The sequence below is a fragment of the Phoca vitulina genome, unplaced genomic scaffold (assembly GCF_004348235.1).
Source record: "Phoca vitulina isolate PV1807 unplaced genomic scaffold, GSC_HSeal_1.0 scaffold59, whole genome shotgun sequence".
Taxonomy (NCBI): Eukaryota; Metazoa; Chordata; class Mammalia; order Carnivora; family Phocidae; genus Phoca; species Phoca vitulina.
The window spans coordinates 7,915,273-7,930,444 of NW_022589762.1; the positions used below are offsets into that span (position 1 = coordinate 7,915,273).

Consider the following 15,172-nt stretch of genomic DNA (forward strand, 5'->3'; position numbering starts at 1 on the left):
GCAGGGAAGTGTGAGCCAGGTGTTGTCATCTTCAGTGAAGCAGGAATTCCCAGGGAGGACCTGTAAGGATGTGGGGATTGGGAAGGGGAAGCAGAGCAGGTCTGGAGGACAATCGGGAGGTATCATGGTGTCCTGGGAAGCCCATTGCCTTGGCAGTCCCGTCCCAGCTGTGGGTTTTGGGCAAGCCACTTTATCTCCCTGGGCTTCAGTTTCTTCATTTGTGAAATGTGGGTAATAACAGCTCCGTTGCAAACTTGCTGTGAGGAGTCAATGAAATAACCCGTGAAGCTCCTGGTATGCAGAACATGGGCTGTTTACTAGAATTGCAGCTAGGAGATACCGTTGGCAGGGGGAGGGGGGTGAAGCCAGTAGTTTGAATGCGTGAAGGCCAACTAGAGGGGCTTTGGAATGTTTCAGAAATGAAAACAATTAAGACCACAACCCCCAGACCCCACTTGAACTTGGGGATGAGAAGGTGACCGTCTCCCAGGAGAGTACAGAAGAAGCCGTGTCAGCAGGAGATGAAGTTTAAAGGGAAACTGGCTGAGATGTCCAGGGCTTTCCTGGGTGGAGCGCAAAATTGGGCAAGAAGGTGGAGAAGGGGGGGGGGCACTGGGAAGGAGGAGGAGCTCTCTCGCACAAGGGACAGGACAGGAATAGGGGTTCCCTGCCCCCAGCGCCATCCCTGAGCCCAGTCCTCCCTCCTAACCCTCTCCCGGATCAGGGGACGCTCCACAGCTGGGTGTCACTGTTCAAGCGCCCCCAGGGTCAGTCCTTCCCCTCCATCACTCCCTTGATCCAGTCCAGGTAGTTGAGCACTTTGGTGTAGAAGCCATAGCCCTTGCCACAGCCCACGCCCCAGGAGACTATGCCCGTGGCCACCCAGTGATGGGCGCGCTCATCCCATACCACATAGACGCCCCCGCTGTCCCCCTGGCAGACATTCTGCTGCCTCATCTTATCCCCAGCACAGAACATGTTGGCAGAAAACACCTCGGACCTCTGCTTCTCTTGGAGCCAGGCCTGGCAGGCTGCGCGCGGGGCCACGGGCAGCCTGGAGTATTTCAGCTGGGTGGTCAACCAGCCCCTGTCCACGCCGAAGCCACTGACGTAGCCCCACACGCCGCTGCGGTAGAGGGCCTGGCGCTCGGGCAGACAGACGGGCAGCAGGCTGGGGCCCAGCCGCACGCTGCGCCGCAGCTCCAGGAGCGCGATGTCCCCGTCGAAGCTGTGGGACTCGTGCTGGCGGTAGTCCGGGTGCACCACCACGCGGCGCACAGGGTGGCTCCCCAGCCGCAACATCTCGTCTATGCTTGTGTGGCCCAGGAACACCTCCACGCTCCGGTTCTTCCCGAGAAAGATGCCGTCCTTGGGATAGATGGTGTGGGCGGCCGTGAGGATCCACCTGTCGCCCAGCAGGGCCCCGCCCCCGCGGCCGTAGATATTGGTGAAAGCTTGCCAGGGGAAGTTGCCCAACTTGGCTCTGGAGGAACCCAGGGCCTCCTGGTTCTGGGCGATGGGGGTGACCGGCCGGCCACAGACTGGGAGAGAAGAGAGACAGAGAGACGTACAGGGGACATCAGCAGCTGCATCAAGATGCATTTGTTAAAGACCTGCTTCCGTGAAGCGCTCTCTCTCCTGCGCCTCCTCACACGATTTCTTTTTAAATAAGAATCACTCTTATTTTACCTTAATAATAGGATTTTAAAAAAATTAATTCCAGTGTCATTAACACGCAGCGTTATATTAGTTTCAGGTATGCAATATAGTGATCCGACAGCTCTACAGGGTACTCGATGCTCATCACAGTAAGAGTGCTCTTGGTCCCCTTCCCCTGTTTTCCCCATCCCTCAGACATTTTAAGGCCACTTCTTCAGACTCTTGGTGGGGCCGTCCTGAGCAAAATCATGCAGCAAGCAGTTTGTCCTCAGTGCCTGTTGCCTGTTTTCTGTGTCCTTCCTCATCGTTGACATCTTCCACCATCACCTGCCCTCCAACCCACTGCCCAAACACTGCATCAGCCTGGCCTGAGAGCTTTCTGAGGGTCAGGAGCGAGATCTGAGAAATGTATTCGGATTGGGTTAGAAAGGCAATGCTTTGACTAAAAAAAAAAAAAAAAAAAAAAATGGATTTCAAAAACAGTGAACTTGAACCCTCATATCTTGCTGGTGGGAATGTAAAAGGATGCAGCCCCAGCGGAAAACAGCCTGGCAAGTCCTCAAAAAGTGACACCTACAGGTGTGATGTGATCTAGCAATTCCACTACTAGGGATATGCCCAAAAGAATAGAAAACATATGTTCACACAGAAACTCGTACACGAATGCTCATAGTAGCATTTATCCCTAAAAGGCAAAAAGTGAAAACAACCCAAATGTCCTTTAATTGATGAATGGATGAACAAAAGGTGGTATATCCATGGAAAGGAATGGAATCCTGACACCTGCTACAACATGGATGAACCTTGAAAACAAGCTAAATGAAAGAAGCCAGACACAAAGGCCACATGCTGCATGATTCCCTTTATAGAAAATGTCGGAAGAGGCAAATCCATAGAGACAGAAAGTAGATTAGTGGTTGCCAGGGGGTGGTGGAGGGGAGAGTCTGAGGTGCTGGGTTTCTTTTTGGGGTGATGGGAATGTTCTGGAGTTAGTGGTAATGGTGGCACGACATTGTGAATATACTAAAAATCACTACATGGTATACTTTAAAATGGTTAAGATGTTGAATTTTATGTTACATAAATTTTATCTTAATAAAAAGTATTAACATGGCAGACTTCCTGGCACTGTGGCATGTAGGTAGGGAGATGTTTTGGGGACAGAGAGCCTGTCTGTGTATCCTTAAAGCAGACCATCCCAAGAGAGGGGTTTCTCTTCTTTCCACTCTTCTGACCCTCTTCTCCTTTACTGTCCCCTCTGATGAACTTCCTTTATGCTTTTACTTTCTCAGTTATCTCTTGATCCTGAATAAGGGACAAGATTCTTGCTTCTCCTTTTCTGGGCCTTCTTGGTTCCCCTCTTCTTCTGCACCTTCTGCCTTTATCTCTCCCTGTCGACCCTAAGGCTTTCCTTTAACCCCCTATGTCCTGCTCCCGCGGGCCACACATACAGCTGAGGTTTCTTCGGGAAGTGGCCACAGGGTCGGCGCTGGGAGGTCCCTACTCACCCGGGATGCAGTGAGGAAGCTCCTCCCTGTCTTGCGTCTCCTTCCAGGGGCCCTGGGGTGTGCAGGTGAGTGTCCCTGGGGAGTGAAATGAGGGGAGGCAGAGAAACAGATTCACAGTTGGGAGGTGGGGGTGCTAGGTGCCCAGAGCGCCTCTTGCTGGGAGTGAGGCAAATAGGAGCTGGTTCCCCAGCAGGCGGGACGCACCTGCTGGCGCGGCCTGATAATAGGGCTCCTGGCAGCGGTTCTGGGTCTTGGAGGGGCTGTCTCCACGTGTTCTGGCCTCAGAGGCTTCCCTGGTCTGGCTGACGGGCTGACTGCGGTTCACACCTGTAGGAAACCAGTGGTCAGGAGGACCCCGAACTGGCAGCCCTGGGACTGATTCCGGCCCAGGGCCGTATTTAGTGTGACTTGCACAGTCTTTTATTTAGAACATCTGAACTGTTTTTCACTGATAAGATCATCCATGATAAAAATGATTAAAAAATGGAAAGTAACGGTGATAAATAGGCTGTAGGGGATACAGGCATCGTCATACAGGGCTAGTCAGTGCATGTTAGCAAAACCTCTTTGGAGGGAAATTCAGCAATGCTGAAACTTAAATTGCAAATGCCTTTTCACCTACCATTTCTATTTCTAAGAATTTACCCTCATACACAGGCTCAAAGATGTACATACAGGGGTAGCCATAGCAGGACTGCTTGTGGCTGCAGAGTATCAGCAGGACTGGCTGCACAGATTATGTGCATCAGTCACAGGAATACTATATGGTCCTTAAAAAGAATGAGGCACTGCTAACCACATGAATATGGGATGATCGTTAAGACATATTACTGAGGGGCGCCTGGGTGGCTCAGTCGGTTAAGTGTCAGCCTTTGGCTCAGGTTATGATCCCAGGGTCCTGGGATCAAGCCCTGAGTAGGGCTCCCTGCTCAGTGGGGAATTTGCTTCTCCCTCTCTCTCTGCCCCTCTCCCTGCTCGCGCTCTCTCTCTCTCGCTCCCTCTCGTTCTCTCTCAAATTAATAAATAATCTTTAAAAAAAGACATATTATTGAGTGAAAAATGCTAGATTTAAGACATTGTGAATATTAGGCATCCCCCCCACTCCGCCGCATAACAATTATATTTGAATGGCACCTAGAGCGTCTTTGGAAGCATACCCAGGAAATGGACAACAGGGTTGTTTCCAGACAGGGTAGCCAGGGACTAAGGGCCAGAGATGAGAGGAAGACTTACTTCTTATACTATTACCATATTATATTATTTTTTAAAAAAATTATCATGTGCATGCATTATCTTTCAAAAAAACCTGAGTTATGATTTGAAAATCTAGAATTTCACTTAAAAATCTGGACTCTTGGTTTCTTTTGAAAGAGGAGATGATCTGCAAGCATTCAGCCTATAAATCTGCATGGAAACAACTGCTGGAGCTGAGCCACGCCTGCCCCTTTAATTGGGCTGCTCAGCAGCAGGGGCATAGCTGGGGCGGGGGTGGGGGGGGGGGGGGGGGGGGGGGTCGCTCAAGCTTCCACTTGTCCCTTCGGAAGATCAGGGGCCATGGCTCGGGGTAGAGGCTGCACCGCCAGGAGGGACACTCACCCACAGCTTGGTAGAGGGCCAGGAAGCCCTTGTGGAGGCCAGTGGTCCTGTCCTGAGAGGAGGCAGGGGCTCGGAAAGTCAGCCGCAGTCGGTTCCCCGGGGACACAAACTCCCTCTGATCAGGGGGGCTGCCCAGCGGGGAGCCCTGCTGCCCACAGAACCGACTTGGATCCATCCCACTGGCTGTGATCTGAAAGGGGAGGGTGGGCAGGCAGGTGTGGGGTGAATCTGCACCACAGGGTCACATCCTCTAGAAGGTCTGCACACCTCTGGGCTCAGAAGCTGTTCCTCGGGGAGCTTTCCTCAAGTAGCGTCCTGTCCCATTACTGACCCCCAGGATTCTTTTATCCATGACCAGATACCTAATGTATTTCTTTAGCTTACTGTGAGTATCTCATAAAGCCCACCATAGTTGCCTACTTTCAAGAAGCTCCTTAGCAACCCCAGGGTTTCTCCAAACAGTCCGCTGAATCATAAATTCTAAGAAGGCAGGAACCACATCTATTTTGCTCACCCTGACTCCCTGATGCTCCAAATGGTACCTATGGCGCCACAGCCTTGAATTGACAAATATGCAGACCTAAATCCTTCCCGTCCCACCTCCTCCACCCCCATCACCTTCCACTTGTCCGAATAACTTCCAGTGGCCAACATCTGTGAAGCAATAAGACTCTTTGCAAAGACTGAGCCCCTTGGGTTCCTAGCCTTTCCTGTTCTCCTTCCTTTGGAATGTTTCTCCTCTTACTCCAGAAACTGTAAGTGAAGCCCCCCACAAGGTGCGAAATCTACGGACACAAAATGTACACAGTGCGTGTACCCTGGGTATTGATGCTTTAGTATGTTCTTGAAGCAGGTTGTCTCTGCTTCTGTTCCTTCTGCCTGCCTCACCTCTGCTCAAATCCTTTAATGTGGGTTCCCCAACCCAAGGAAGGGCATCTTGGAAGGAGTTCCCCTGGCCCTTGCTTCATGCCTAATCTCTTCTCTGGGCACGCAGCTCACTGGTCAGCTCATTTGATTTCTGACCTTCATATTGACCCACATACCCTGGGTTCTTGCTAGCTCTTTGTTCTCTCGTTCTCCCCAGATCGCAAATTTCTTTAAGCCTCCCTTCAGCCCATCTCTCCATGATCACAGTGACTGGGGGGAAGTTGGCATAAAGAAAAGTTTTCAGTCACCTGGAATGTCTTGCTCGGGCATGTCCCAATACTTTTCCTTCCTTAGGACATCAACACATTTAATGTCCCTATTTAAGAGACCTACCTCTTGGGGAAGAAGCATTTTAACCTAGGAAACTGTCCTTTACTGCTACACTTGGTTGTTAAGTGCTCCAGTTTTCTTCTTACCCTTCCTCATGAGTTGTTGGCTAAATAAAATAACTTAGGAGTCTAATTAGCAAAGTAGAATGAACACCCGAGTGAGAGTCCTCAGACCTATGTTAAATTCCAGACTCTGCCCCACCTCCTTGTGTGACATGGGGGGTTTCTTAACCCCCGTTCTCGGTTCCTTCCTATAAAATGGTCCATGAGGCCTCTTCTAGCCAGGACAACATCACGCCCTATGGCAGTTCTCCAGAGTCTACACGTGGAACAGGGGTGAGGATGACACTAAACACCTGCTCATCCCAAATTCATTCTGTTGTGTGTTCTACAGAAGCTTGGATTTCATCCATCCATCCATCCATCCATCCATGCATCCATCCATCCATTCCTTCAACAGGTACTGATTATGTTCTATGTGTGAGACACTGTGATAGGTGCTGGGGGTACAGATATGAAGAACAGACCGTTCTGCTACCAAAGAGCTCACAGGCCAGCTGAGCATACTGACGAGTAAAAATGGAACTAGACTCCAGGGTCTTAAGTTCTGCATTTGCGGTGTCCGTGTGATTTGCTCTGGAAGCAGACAGGAGGGAAGGATCCTCTTCCTGAGCTTGAACTCCCTCCATGACAGGGAAGAGTCAGGCCAAGATGGAAACTGCCCGTGGCTGAGAAGAGCAGGGCTCAAGGTAGGTGCTCAACAGACATAGGCTGAATTAAATACAGTCCCGACTTCCAGTAAAATCTGAAGCAGTAAACACATGCATTTATCTCCTTTCCCACCTCAAATCCCACCAATGTCACAGCAAAGGGATAAAATGGTGTACGTGATCAAGGCAAAAAAGCGAGAGGACGTGACAGCAGAGGAGGGATGTCAACATTTTGGAAGATGGGTTGGAGATGGACAAATGGCAACGAGTCTTCAAAGGTGGAAGACAACATAAAGCAAGCAGGTTCTCACCACAGAACCCAGGAAAGTTTCAGAAATTGGGGTAACCGGGCACCCCTGAGGATGAGGATGGAGGAAGGGCTGACGGAAAGCCATCGTGGGGAGACCTCAGAACTCTAGGTTCCTTTGCCCATGCTGTGCATCCGGGCAACCCCCTCCGGCTCACCCTGGCAGAAAACCTGAGCGTGAGTCGGACACCCTGGACTTGGGATCCCCTGGCACACTCAACAGAGGAGGTGAAGACCAGTGTGGAAAACAGAGGGCTTAGGTGAAAGTCTACATATCAAACAGTGCAATTCCCTCCTCTGCTTGTTTACCAGAACGTTGGCCACCCTGAACAGGAGACCCAAGGATTCCGATCTGAGCTCGGCTGTCCCTAAAGAAAATACTTCCGCAAGCTAATATTTGGGAGGTTCCCCAACAGCACAAATAGGTCACCTTGTTGATAACTTTATTGTCAAACCTGTCACTTCACAAATTTTAGATATCCACACGGAGCATCCAGTGCCATCTGAGTATTTCACTCTTAAATATGAATGGACAGCCAAGGATTCTCAGACATTGTAGGAAAGTTTCTAACACGATAAGCAGAGACCAAAACAAATGAACAATAAAAGGGAACCTGGATGAAGTAGAGATAATATAGGAACAGAAGAAACATTTAAAAATAATCCCTGTAGAGGAAAGGATATTGCCTCTACGAAACAAGAACAATATTCTATACAAAGTTACGTTTAGAAGATAAGAACGAGCTTTTAGACATGAAAAAATACATTAGCAGAAAAAAATTAATAAAAAGTTCATATTTAAGGGGCGCCTGGGTGGCTCAGTCCACTCAGTCCAGTGGCTGCCTTTGGCTCAGGTCATGATCCTGGGGTCCTGGGATCGAGCCCTGCAATGCTTCTCCCTCTCCCTCTGCCCCTCCCCCTGTTTGTGCTCTCTCTCAAATAAATAAAATCTTTAAAAAAAGTTGGTATCTAAAATGAGGAAATCTCCCAGAAAGTGGAACAAAACGAGATGGAAAACAGAACAGAATGGATTAACAAAACTGGAGAATCAGTCCAGAATTTACAACAGCTAAATTTATTTTCTCTTTCTGAAGAAAGAGAAAATAAAGAAGCAGACATCTGGAACTTATATAAAAAATAATACAAGAGCAGTGGGTGGGGAAATGCATGAAGTAGGTGATGGGGATTAAGGAGATCAAATGTCGTGACAAGCACCAGGAGATGTATGAAAGTGTTGAATCACTATATTGTACACCTGAAACTAATATGACACTGTCTGTTAGCGAACGGGAATTTAAATAAAAACTTAAAAAAATGAATACGTGAGGAGAAGAAAAGTACAGCATAAGGAATATAATCAATAATATTATAATAATATTGTATGGTGACAGATGGTGACTACAGTCACTGGTGTAAGCACTGAGCAATGTACAGAATTGTGTTTTCAATATGTTGCACAATTGAAACTAAGATAACATTTTATGTCAATTGTATTTCAGTAAAATAAAATAAAATAAACATAAAAATAAACATACATAGGCTCAGAAGCCTAAAAAAAAAAAAAATACAAGAGCATTCTCAGAATTGAAGGACTGGATTTAAAAAGTCTCTAGATTAGGGGCGCCTGGGTGGCTCAGTCGGTTAAGCGTCTGCCTTCAGCTCAGGTCATGATCCCAGGGTGCTGGAATCGAGTCCTGGGATCCAGTCCATGTGGGTCTCCCAGCTCAGCAGGGAGTCTGCTTCTCTCTTTGAAACTCCCCCGCTCGTGCTTTCTTGCTCTCTCTAATAAGTAAATAAAATCTTAAAAAAAGAGTCTCTAGATTAAAAACCCCTGTATAATGAGTACAAAAAGACTCTCATTAAGGCACATCAGAATGAAAACTTAGAATACCGGCAATAAGGAAAATGTTCCAAATGTCCTAGAGCGAAAAAACTAAGGACCAGGAATCATCCTTGTACCAGGCTTGACAACACTAGAACAAGCAGACCGTATCATCAAAATTCTGAGAGAAAATGGCTTGTAACCCAGACTGCGTCCCAAATCCACTATCCATCAACTGTGAGGGTGGACTAAGACATTCCGGGATATGTGAGATCCTTTACAGCTTATTCCCTCATATCCTTTCTGGAGGAGAATGTGCTCCTCCAAAATGAGGGACTAAACCAAGAAAGAGAATGGTATTGGGTTCAGTTCCAGCACATAACAGGTATAGGAAATGCCCAGAAGGAGGGAGAAAGGAACTTCCAGAACGCTTGAGGCTCTAGAGAGCAAGGAACTCTGAGGAGATGAAGCATCACGAGATCTTCAGGTGGGATGTCAACACAAAGCAAGACCAAGAGATTAAGATTTGTAGTTGATCATGTCGAGAAGAGATTTACTCTCCTGGCTAAGAGTTTGGGGAGCTTAGTTATAGACAGAGCTAAGCATACTAGAATCAAAACAAAAACAAACAGAAAACCCAAAAAACTCCATGAGATTACTGACTCCCGGGAGACCCAAAAGCCAGAGAAGCAAGGACATATAATTATTGTACACCATGTGCTCAGAAGGGAATATTTTAAAGTCATGATAATGTAAATAACTAAAAATGCTAATAATGGTAGCTTGGGAGGATGGGGCGGGGAAATGCAGTGAAGGTCTAAGAGAGGTAAAGCGAGTCCTCATCTTCTATGGTTGGAAATTAAGTGATCATGTGCACAAAAGTAACACAATAAGCATGCTATTTATACACATGGAAGTAAATGCCAGATGGAGCAGCTACATGCATCGCAGGCGCTGCTGCTGGGAGAGGCCCTGGGGCTGGGAAGAAGCCTGGAGACTGCTGTTTTCATTATAAGCCTTGTATACTCATTTTTTATAAGAACTCTGTGCATGGATTATTTTGATACGAAGGAAATTTAACCCAAAAGATAATGTAAAGTGCTATTTTTAAAGTGTCCTTATCCTGCAGCTTGAACAGTCACCTAAGTTTTTGTTAGTATTTAGGCCCAGCTTCCTGATCAGATGGAGCCTGCACTCCACAGATACTTGGTGGATCTTTACTGATGGATGTGTGAGTCCTTGCTGTTTGACGCCAGGGTTTTGCAGTATGTGTGTGTCCCTCGGTACGACTTCCAAAGCAGGGCCTGCCCTGCCACCCTCTCTCTTGCTCTGTGGGACCCAGATGGTAGCAGGGACAAGGGCAGGCCTGAGGGCAGAAGGCAGCGCCCTGGGGCAGACCCTGACCTCCCAGCTAAGCCGCCTGTGCCCCTGACTTGGGCTCTTCATCCATCCTTTGCCATTCAGGGCACAGCCACGTCCCCCTGCCTCTGGGCTCCAGGCCAGGAGGCTCCCTCCCCAGAGTCCCTTCAGGACCCCCACTGCAGCTCACTGTGACAGAGTCCTGCTCACAGTCCTGGGACGGCTCCAGGTCGAAGTCCTGGAAGACAAGCCTCACGGCAAAGCCCTCTGGAGCCTCGATGTCAGTGGAGTTCTCTTGGCCTTTGAGATATGGCTCCGGATACCCGGGGGATGTCAGCTGCTGGGGTAGCTGCTGGGCCAAGAGCACGGAGCCCTGCGTGGGGCAAGCCTGGAGGACTCCCCAGAGGAGTAGCCACCACCTGTGAGTGGATGAGAGCAAGATATGGCCACACACATATGGCCCGAGGCCTGTGGAAGTATGAGGAGCAGGGGCAGGCGAAGCTGAGAGATTGAGAGGCCCCGCAAAGGCATTAGCCCTTGAGGCCTGGGCACGTGTGGGCTCCTCCCTTACTGCCCCTCCTCACCCTGATTCCTTCAGCCTCCTAGCCAGCCGGAGCTTGGACTGGGAGTTTTCCACCATTGCTCGTGTCCCAGGACAGTCTCAATCAAAGGAGGGGGCTGCTTTCTGCTTCGGCAGGTCCCAATCCCACCCTGGGATCTGGAGGAGCAAGGGTGGTAGGAGGGAGGGACATTTAAATATGTTAGCTCTCCTGGCTCGGACCACGGAGTCTGACCAACTCCAGGGAAGGCTGCTAGAGGCTACAGGCAACTTTCCAGTTCTCCCCACAGTAACTGGTTCTGTGTGTGTGTGTGCGCATGTGTGTGCGTGTGTGTGCACGTCCCTGGGTCCCACCTTCCCCTCTCCCCGCCATTGTCCTCTCCTCCAGGCCTTTCCGGTGGGCACACTCACATCTTGCCTGGGCAGCTTGTGGAGTGGGGGCTTCTCCAGTGGTTATTTCCCCACTCTGAGACCAGGCATCTGGAACTGGACATCTGGGACCAGCGGGAGGACGTGCCCCACGCCAGGGAACAGGAGGTGGGGCTGGGGAAGGCCCTGCGGGGGAGGAGGGAGAAGTTACTGGAAATGAGTTAAGTAATTCTCCACAGTTCCCTTTTTCTAGTTCTCTGGGTTGAGTGCCACCTACTGTCTGATTCAGGAATAGTTTGCCCACCACTGTAGAGGAAAAACACCTCCCAAATCCCATTTGCCCTCAGAAAATATCAGGGGGCTGGGAAGGCACTGACTCTTGACCCTTTTGTACTGTTTACAACCAATTTTTAACTCGTGCATGTATCACACAGTAGGGTGGTCCCTTTAATGGGCCATACCCCTCCCTCCCTGACCTTTCCACTCATTTATGTTAAAAGACTGCCTCTTGTAGAGATTGAAGTTTGTGACCCATGAACTTGAGCTGCTCCTTGCTCCTCTCTCATCAAGCATGGATGGGGGCACTCGCTTAGGTAGTCTTTTGAATCCTGCCCACAGCCCCTGGAAGCTGCTTGTCCAGCAGGGTCAGGCCCAGACTCAAACTTCTTTAGACAGATACCAGAGGCCATGGCAGGGGCAGAGGCCGCCCTCCCTGCCCCCCCCCAGGAGAGACACTCACCCGTGGCTTGGTAAGGGGCAGGAAGCCCTTGTGGAGGCCAATGGTTCTGTCCTCAAAGGAGGCAGGTGTGTGGAAAGTCAGCAACAGCCTGCTCCCTGAGGACCTGAACTCCCTCTGACCAGGGAGGGCTGCCCAGTGGGGACACCAGCTCCAAGCAGCCCCCCTGGCTGTGATCTGAAAGGGGAGGGGATGGGGGGAAGCAGGCAGATGTGCGGCGCATCTGCAGCATTGGTTGGCCCAGGGTCACGTCCTGTTGTGGACTCCAGCCCCAGCTAGAAGCTTTGCACACCTCTGGGGCTCAGAGTTATGACATGTGATGGCTTTGTCGAATGATTCTCTCCCGTTCTGCTCACCACAAAGGCTAAGAACGGCTCCTCACACTCCAGTGCTCTTGGTCCACTCTTCGTTCAAGAGGCTCTCCGGAAGCCCTTAGGACACTCCCAAACGGTGCACCAGGCCAGCACGCAGGCCCCATTACGGCAGGGACTGTGGCTACTCGGCTCACCATCACTGATGGCCAACATGGTGCCTAACCCATTGATACGACGGCGAAACATGCGTGGCTGAATCCTGACTATATGGGTAGAAAGTCTCTTAATCGGCTTCTTCCCTTTCCCTCTCATACTGACCCTCAAATCCCCCTTCTTCCAGCCCCTCTATCACTTTGCTAAGTACTTTTCTGCTACCACTCTCTGGGACCTGGCTTTTCCCGCTTCCCCTTCTTCGGCAGGATACCTCCTCCAGCTCCTTCCAGGCTCTCCCTGGGTCATCCCAAATGACCAGGCTCCTTCTCAAGCGCCATCCCTCTGGTTTCTATTCGGCCCTAGAGCATCCTGCCTCCATCCTTAGTCCAAGGGAGAGCTCAGTAGGCAATCCCTCTCACCCTCATTCCAGAAGTAACCTCTACTCTGGGCCCATGCACTGCTCAGGTCCCTGGTCGTATCCTCCTTCTCATTACTTCTTCCTTTATTTGTCCCTCACCCCCATTGCTTTCCTCCCTTTCTCCAGGCCTTTGTGTTCTTGCTTTCCTCCTCCTCCTCCCTGATCCAAGCTTTAGCTCCGACAGCTTCCTCTCCTCTGAGCCTCATGGCACCCCGTCTTCTTGGAGAGCCTCTGGCTTGAGAAGGCAGCTTCCTACTGAACTTGAGAATTTTTTTAAAAAAATATTTTATTTATTTATTTGACACACAGAGAGAGAGGGTGAGTGAACACAAGCAGGGGGAGCGACAGAGGGAGAGAGAGAAGCAGGCTCTCCTCTGAGCAGGGAGCCCGATGCGGGGCTCGATCCCAGGACCCTGAGATCATGACCTGAGCTGAGGGCAGATGTTTAACTGACTGAACCACCCAGGCGCCCCTGAACTTGAGAATGTTTATTGTCTCTCAAGTAATAGGGGCGCAGTGGAGATGGTGACCCCAAATATCATGGTCAGGGCATTTGTTTTCCTTCTATCACCCCCAGGGCAGGGCTGGCTATGGGCCCCACATTCCAAATCCCCTCAAGTTAATTGAACGTGGGGTTGTGCTGCTTCCCCTTTTCCTTTTCCAGCTCTTCCCCACAAGGCTGATCCCCAGCTTTCCTGGTAGATCGCAGGGCAAGGATTTCTCCCTGTTAATTCAAATTATCACAGACTCTTAAACTCTTTGAAAAAGACAAACAGAAGAATGAGATTTTACCTTTATGCTTGAAAGGACAAGACAGTCCCAAAGGTATTCTTCTGGTCTTACAAACAAACAACAATCTCATAAATCTTTATGCCTTTTCGAAATTGAAGAGGTTAATTTAAATAATGTTTTCAGGGATGCCTGGGGGGCTCAGTCAGTTAAGTATCCGACTCTTGGTTTCAGCTCAGGTCATGATCTCAGGGTCGTGAGTTTGAGTCCCGCTTCCAGCTCGGTGCTGGGCATGGAGCCTGCTTGGGATTCTCTTTCTCTCCCTCTCTCCCTGTGCCCCTCCCCCTGCTTTTGTGCTCTCTCCTTTAAAAAAATAAATTAATTAAATATTGTTTTCAGACAAATAAATTATCAATGGCCAACCGGAGTTGCAGACTTTTAAGGTTTACAAATTACATTGTATTGGTCATATAGCAATCTTCTCTGATGTCTGCATGTCTTAAAAGATTCCTTTGTGCAAATTACACTTCCAAAGATGATATAAATATAACATAGAACAGGATTACATATTTTCACACCAGTGGGACTGAATGTTCTTGATTTACCACTTTATCAGAATCAACTCTATGAAGCAGAATCGTGTCTGATTTTCTGCAACTCTACGATAAGAGGGAATATGTTCTCATCTTGCTGAGATTTATTTTATGAGCATTTATGGGGCTTGCTTTTTAAAACTGAGCACCAGAATTTCATTTTAGGGCATTTGGGGGGGGGGGGGAAGGCAAGCCTGAGAAGCTTAAAATGTACAAAAGAGAAAGTTAACAAATGGAATATGAGACACATTCTGGTTTTCACCTATAATTGGGAGACAGGTCCAGTTACTCCAGGGCAAGTGAGAGGGTTTGGCTCAAGCAAGGCAATGGAGCTGTGGCTGCGGAAGGCTCTGGGAGGAGGCAGATTGCTGGAAATATAGTAATTCCCAGCATGACCTTTAAAAAAGTCTCTAGGGTAGATAGCACTTGCCATCTGGCTCAGGGATAGCTAAAATATTGGAGACAGTTTTTTATCCCAATTGAGGCTGGATATCTCTGAGATCAAGAAGACCTCTTACCCACCAACACCCAGACTTAACTTGAAGGAGAAGCTGAAGGAAAGTTCGGTGGGGTCCATGCCAACTGTTTATTTTTTTTTTTTAAACTTCTCTATTTCAAAGACTCGATTTCTATTTATTTATGCTCCTGGTTCTCTACTAATCACTCCCCAGACTGTGGTTGTCTCTATCTGTGCCCTTTCTTTCCAGACCGGGTGCCCTGGGGAGAGGAGACATGGCCATGTGGAAGCCCCGGACACGGCCTCATAGCGGACAGAGGAAGGCTCCAGTGAGGGCGAGTAGAATTCACCTCGGTGGACTTCTCCTCAGCTGCTGGCCTGCACGGCTCACCTCGCCTTGAATTGGAGATCTGGAGATGATACAGCCGCTGTCGGAGGTCCTGCCTTCTCATTGGATGTCAGAGCATGTGAGGTGGCTGATTGTGGTCTGCGTGGGAGGGAAACATGAAGGCCCTTAGAAGTACAGGTTGGACCACTTTATGCCGATTGCAGCAGTGGGAGGAGCAAATGGAGCCCCAGAAGTGGAAGCCTTCTACTGCCCCCTGCAGGTAAAAAACCAGGACCTGC

General features: G+C 49.3%; 1 protein-coding gene across 1 annotated transcript; it reads right to left on the reverse strand.

Moving 5' to 3' along the window:
- Positions 1–283: 283 nt before the first annotated feature.
- C1RL (complement C1r subcomponent like) lies at positions 284–11,307 on the reverse strand. Its single transcript, XM_032390922.1, has 6 exons — positions 11,188–11,307; positions 10,408–10,636; positions 4,764–4,953; positions 3,372–3,494; positions 3,168–3,242; positions 284–1,541 (listed from the first exon to the last, which is right to left on the reverse strand). Exons 1-6 carry the CDS (start codon positions 11,268–11,270, stop codon positions 769–771), a joined length of 1,473 nt encoding a protein of 490 aa, XP_032246813.1. The 5' UTR covers positions 11,271–11,307; the 3' UTR covers positions 284–768.
- Between the last annotated feature and the right edge of the window lie 3,865 nt (positions 11,308–15,172).

What these genes read in the sequence shown, in the direction of transcription:
- C1RL (XM_032390922.1), bottom strand. Translation starts at nt 11,270, where the DNA reads ATGTCCAGTTCCAGATGCCTGGTCTCAGAGTGGGGAAATAACCACTGG. An exon ending in GGCCCTCTACCAAGCTGTGG is followed by an intron (nt 3,495 to 4,763) that starts GTGAGTGTCCCT and finishes GGTTTCCTACAG; the next exon opens with GTGTGAACCGCAGTCAGCCC. An exon ending in GCTTCCTCACTGCATCCCGG is followed by an intron (nt 1,542 to 3,167) that starts GTGAGTAGGGAC and finishes CTTCTCTCCCAG; the next exon opens with TCTGTGGCCGGCCGGTCACC.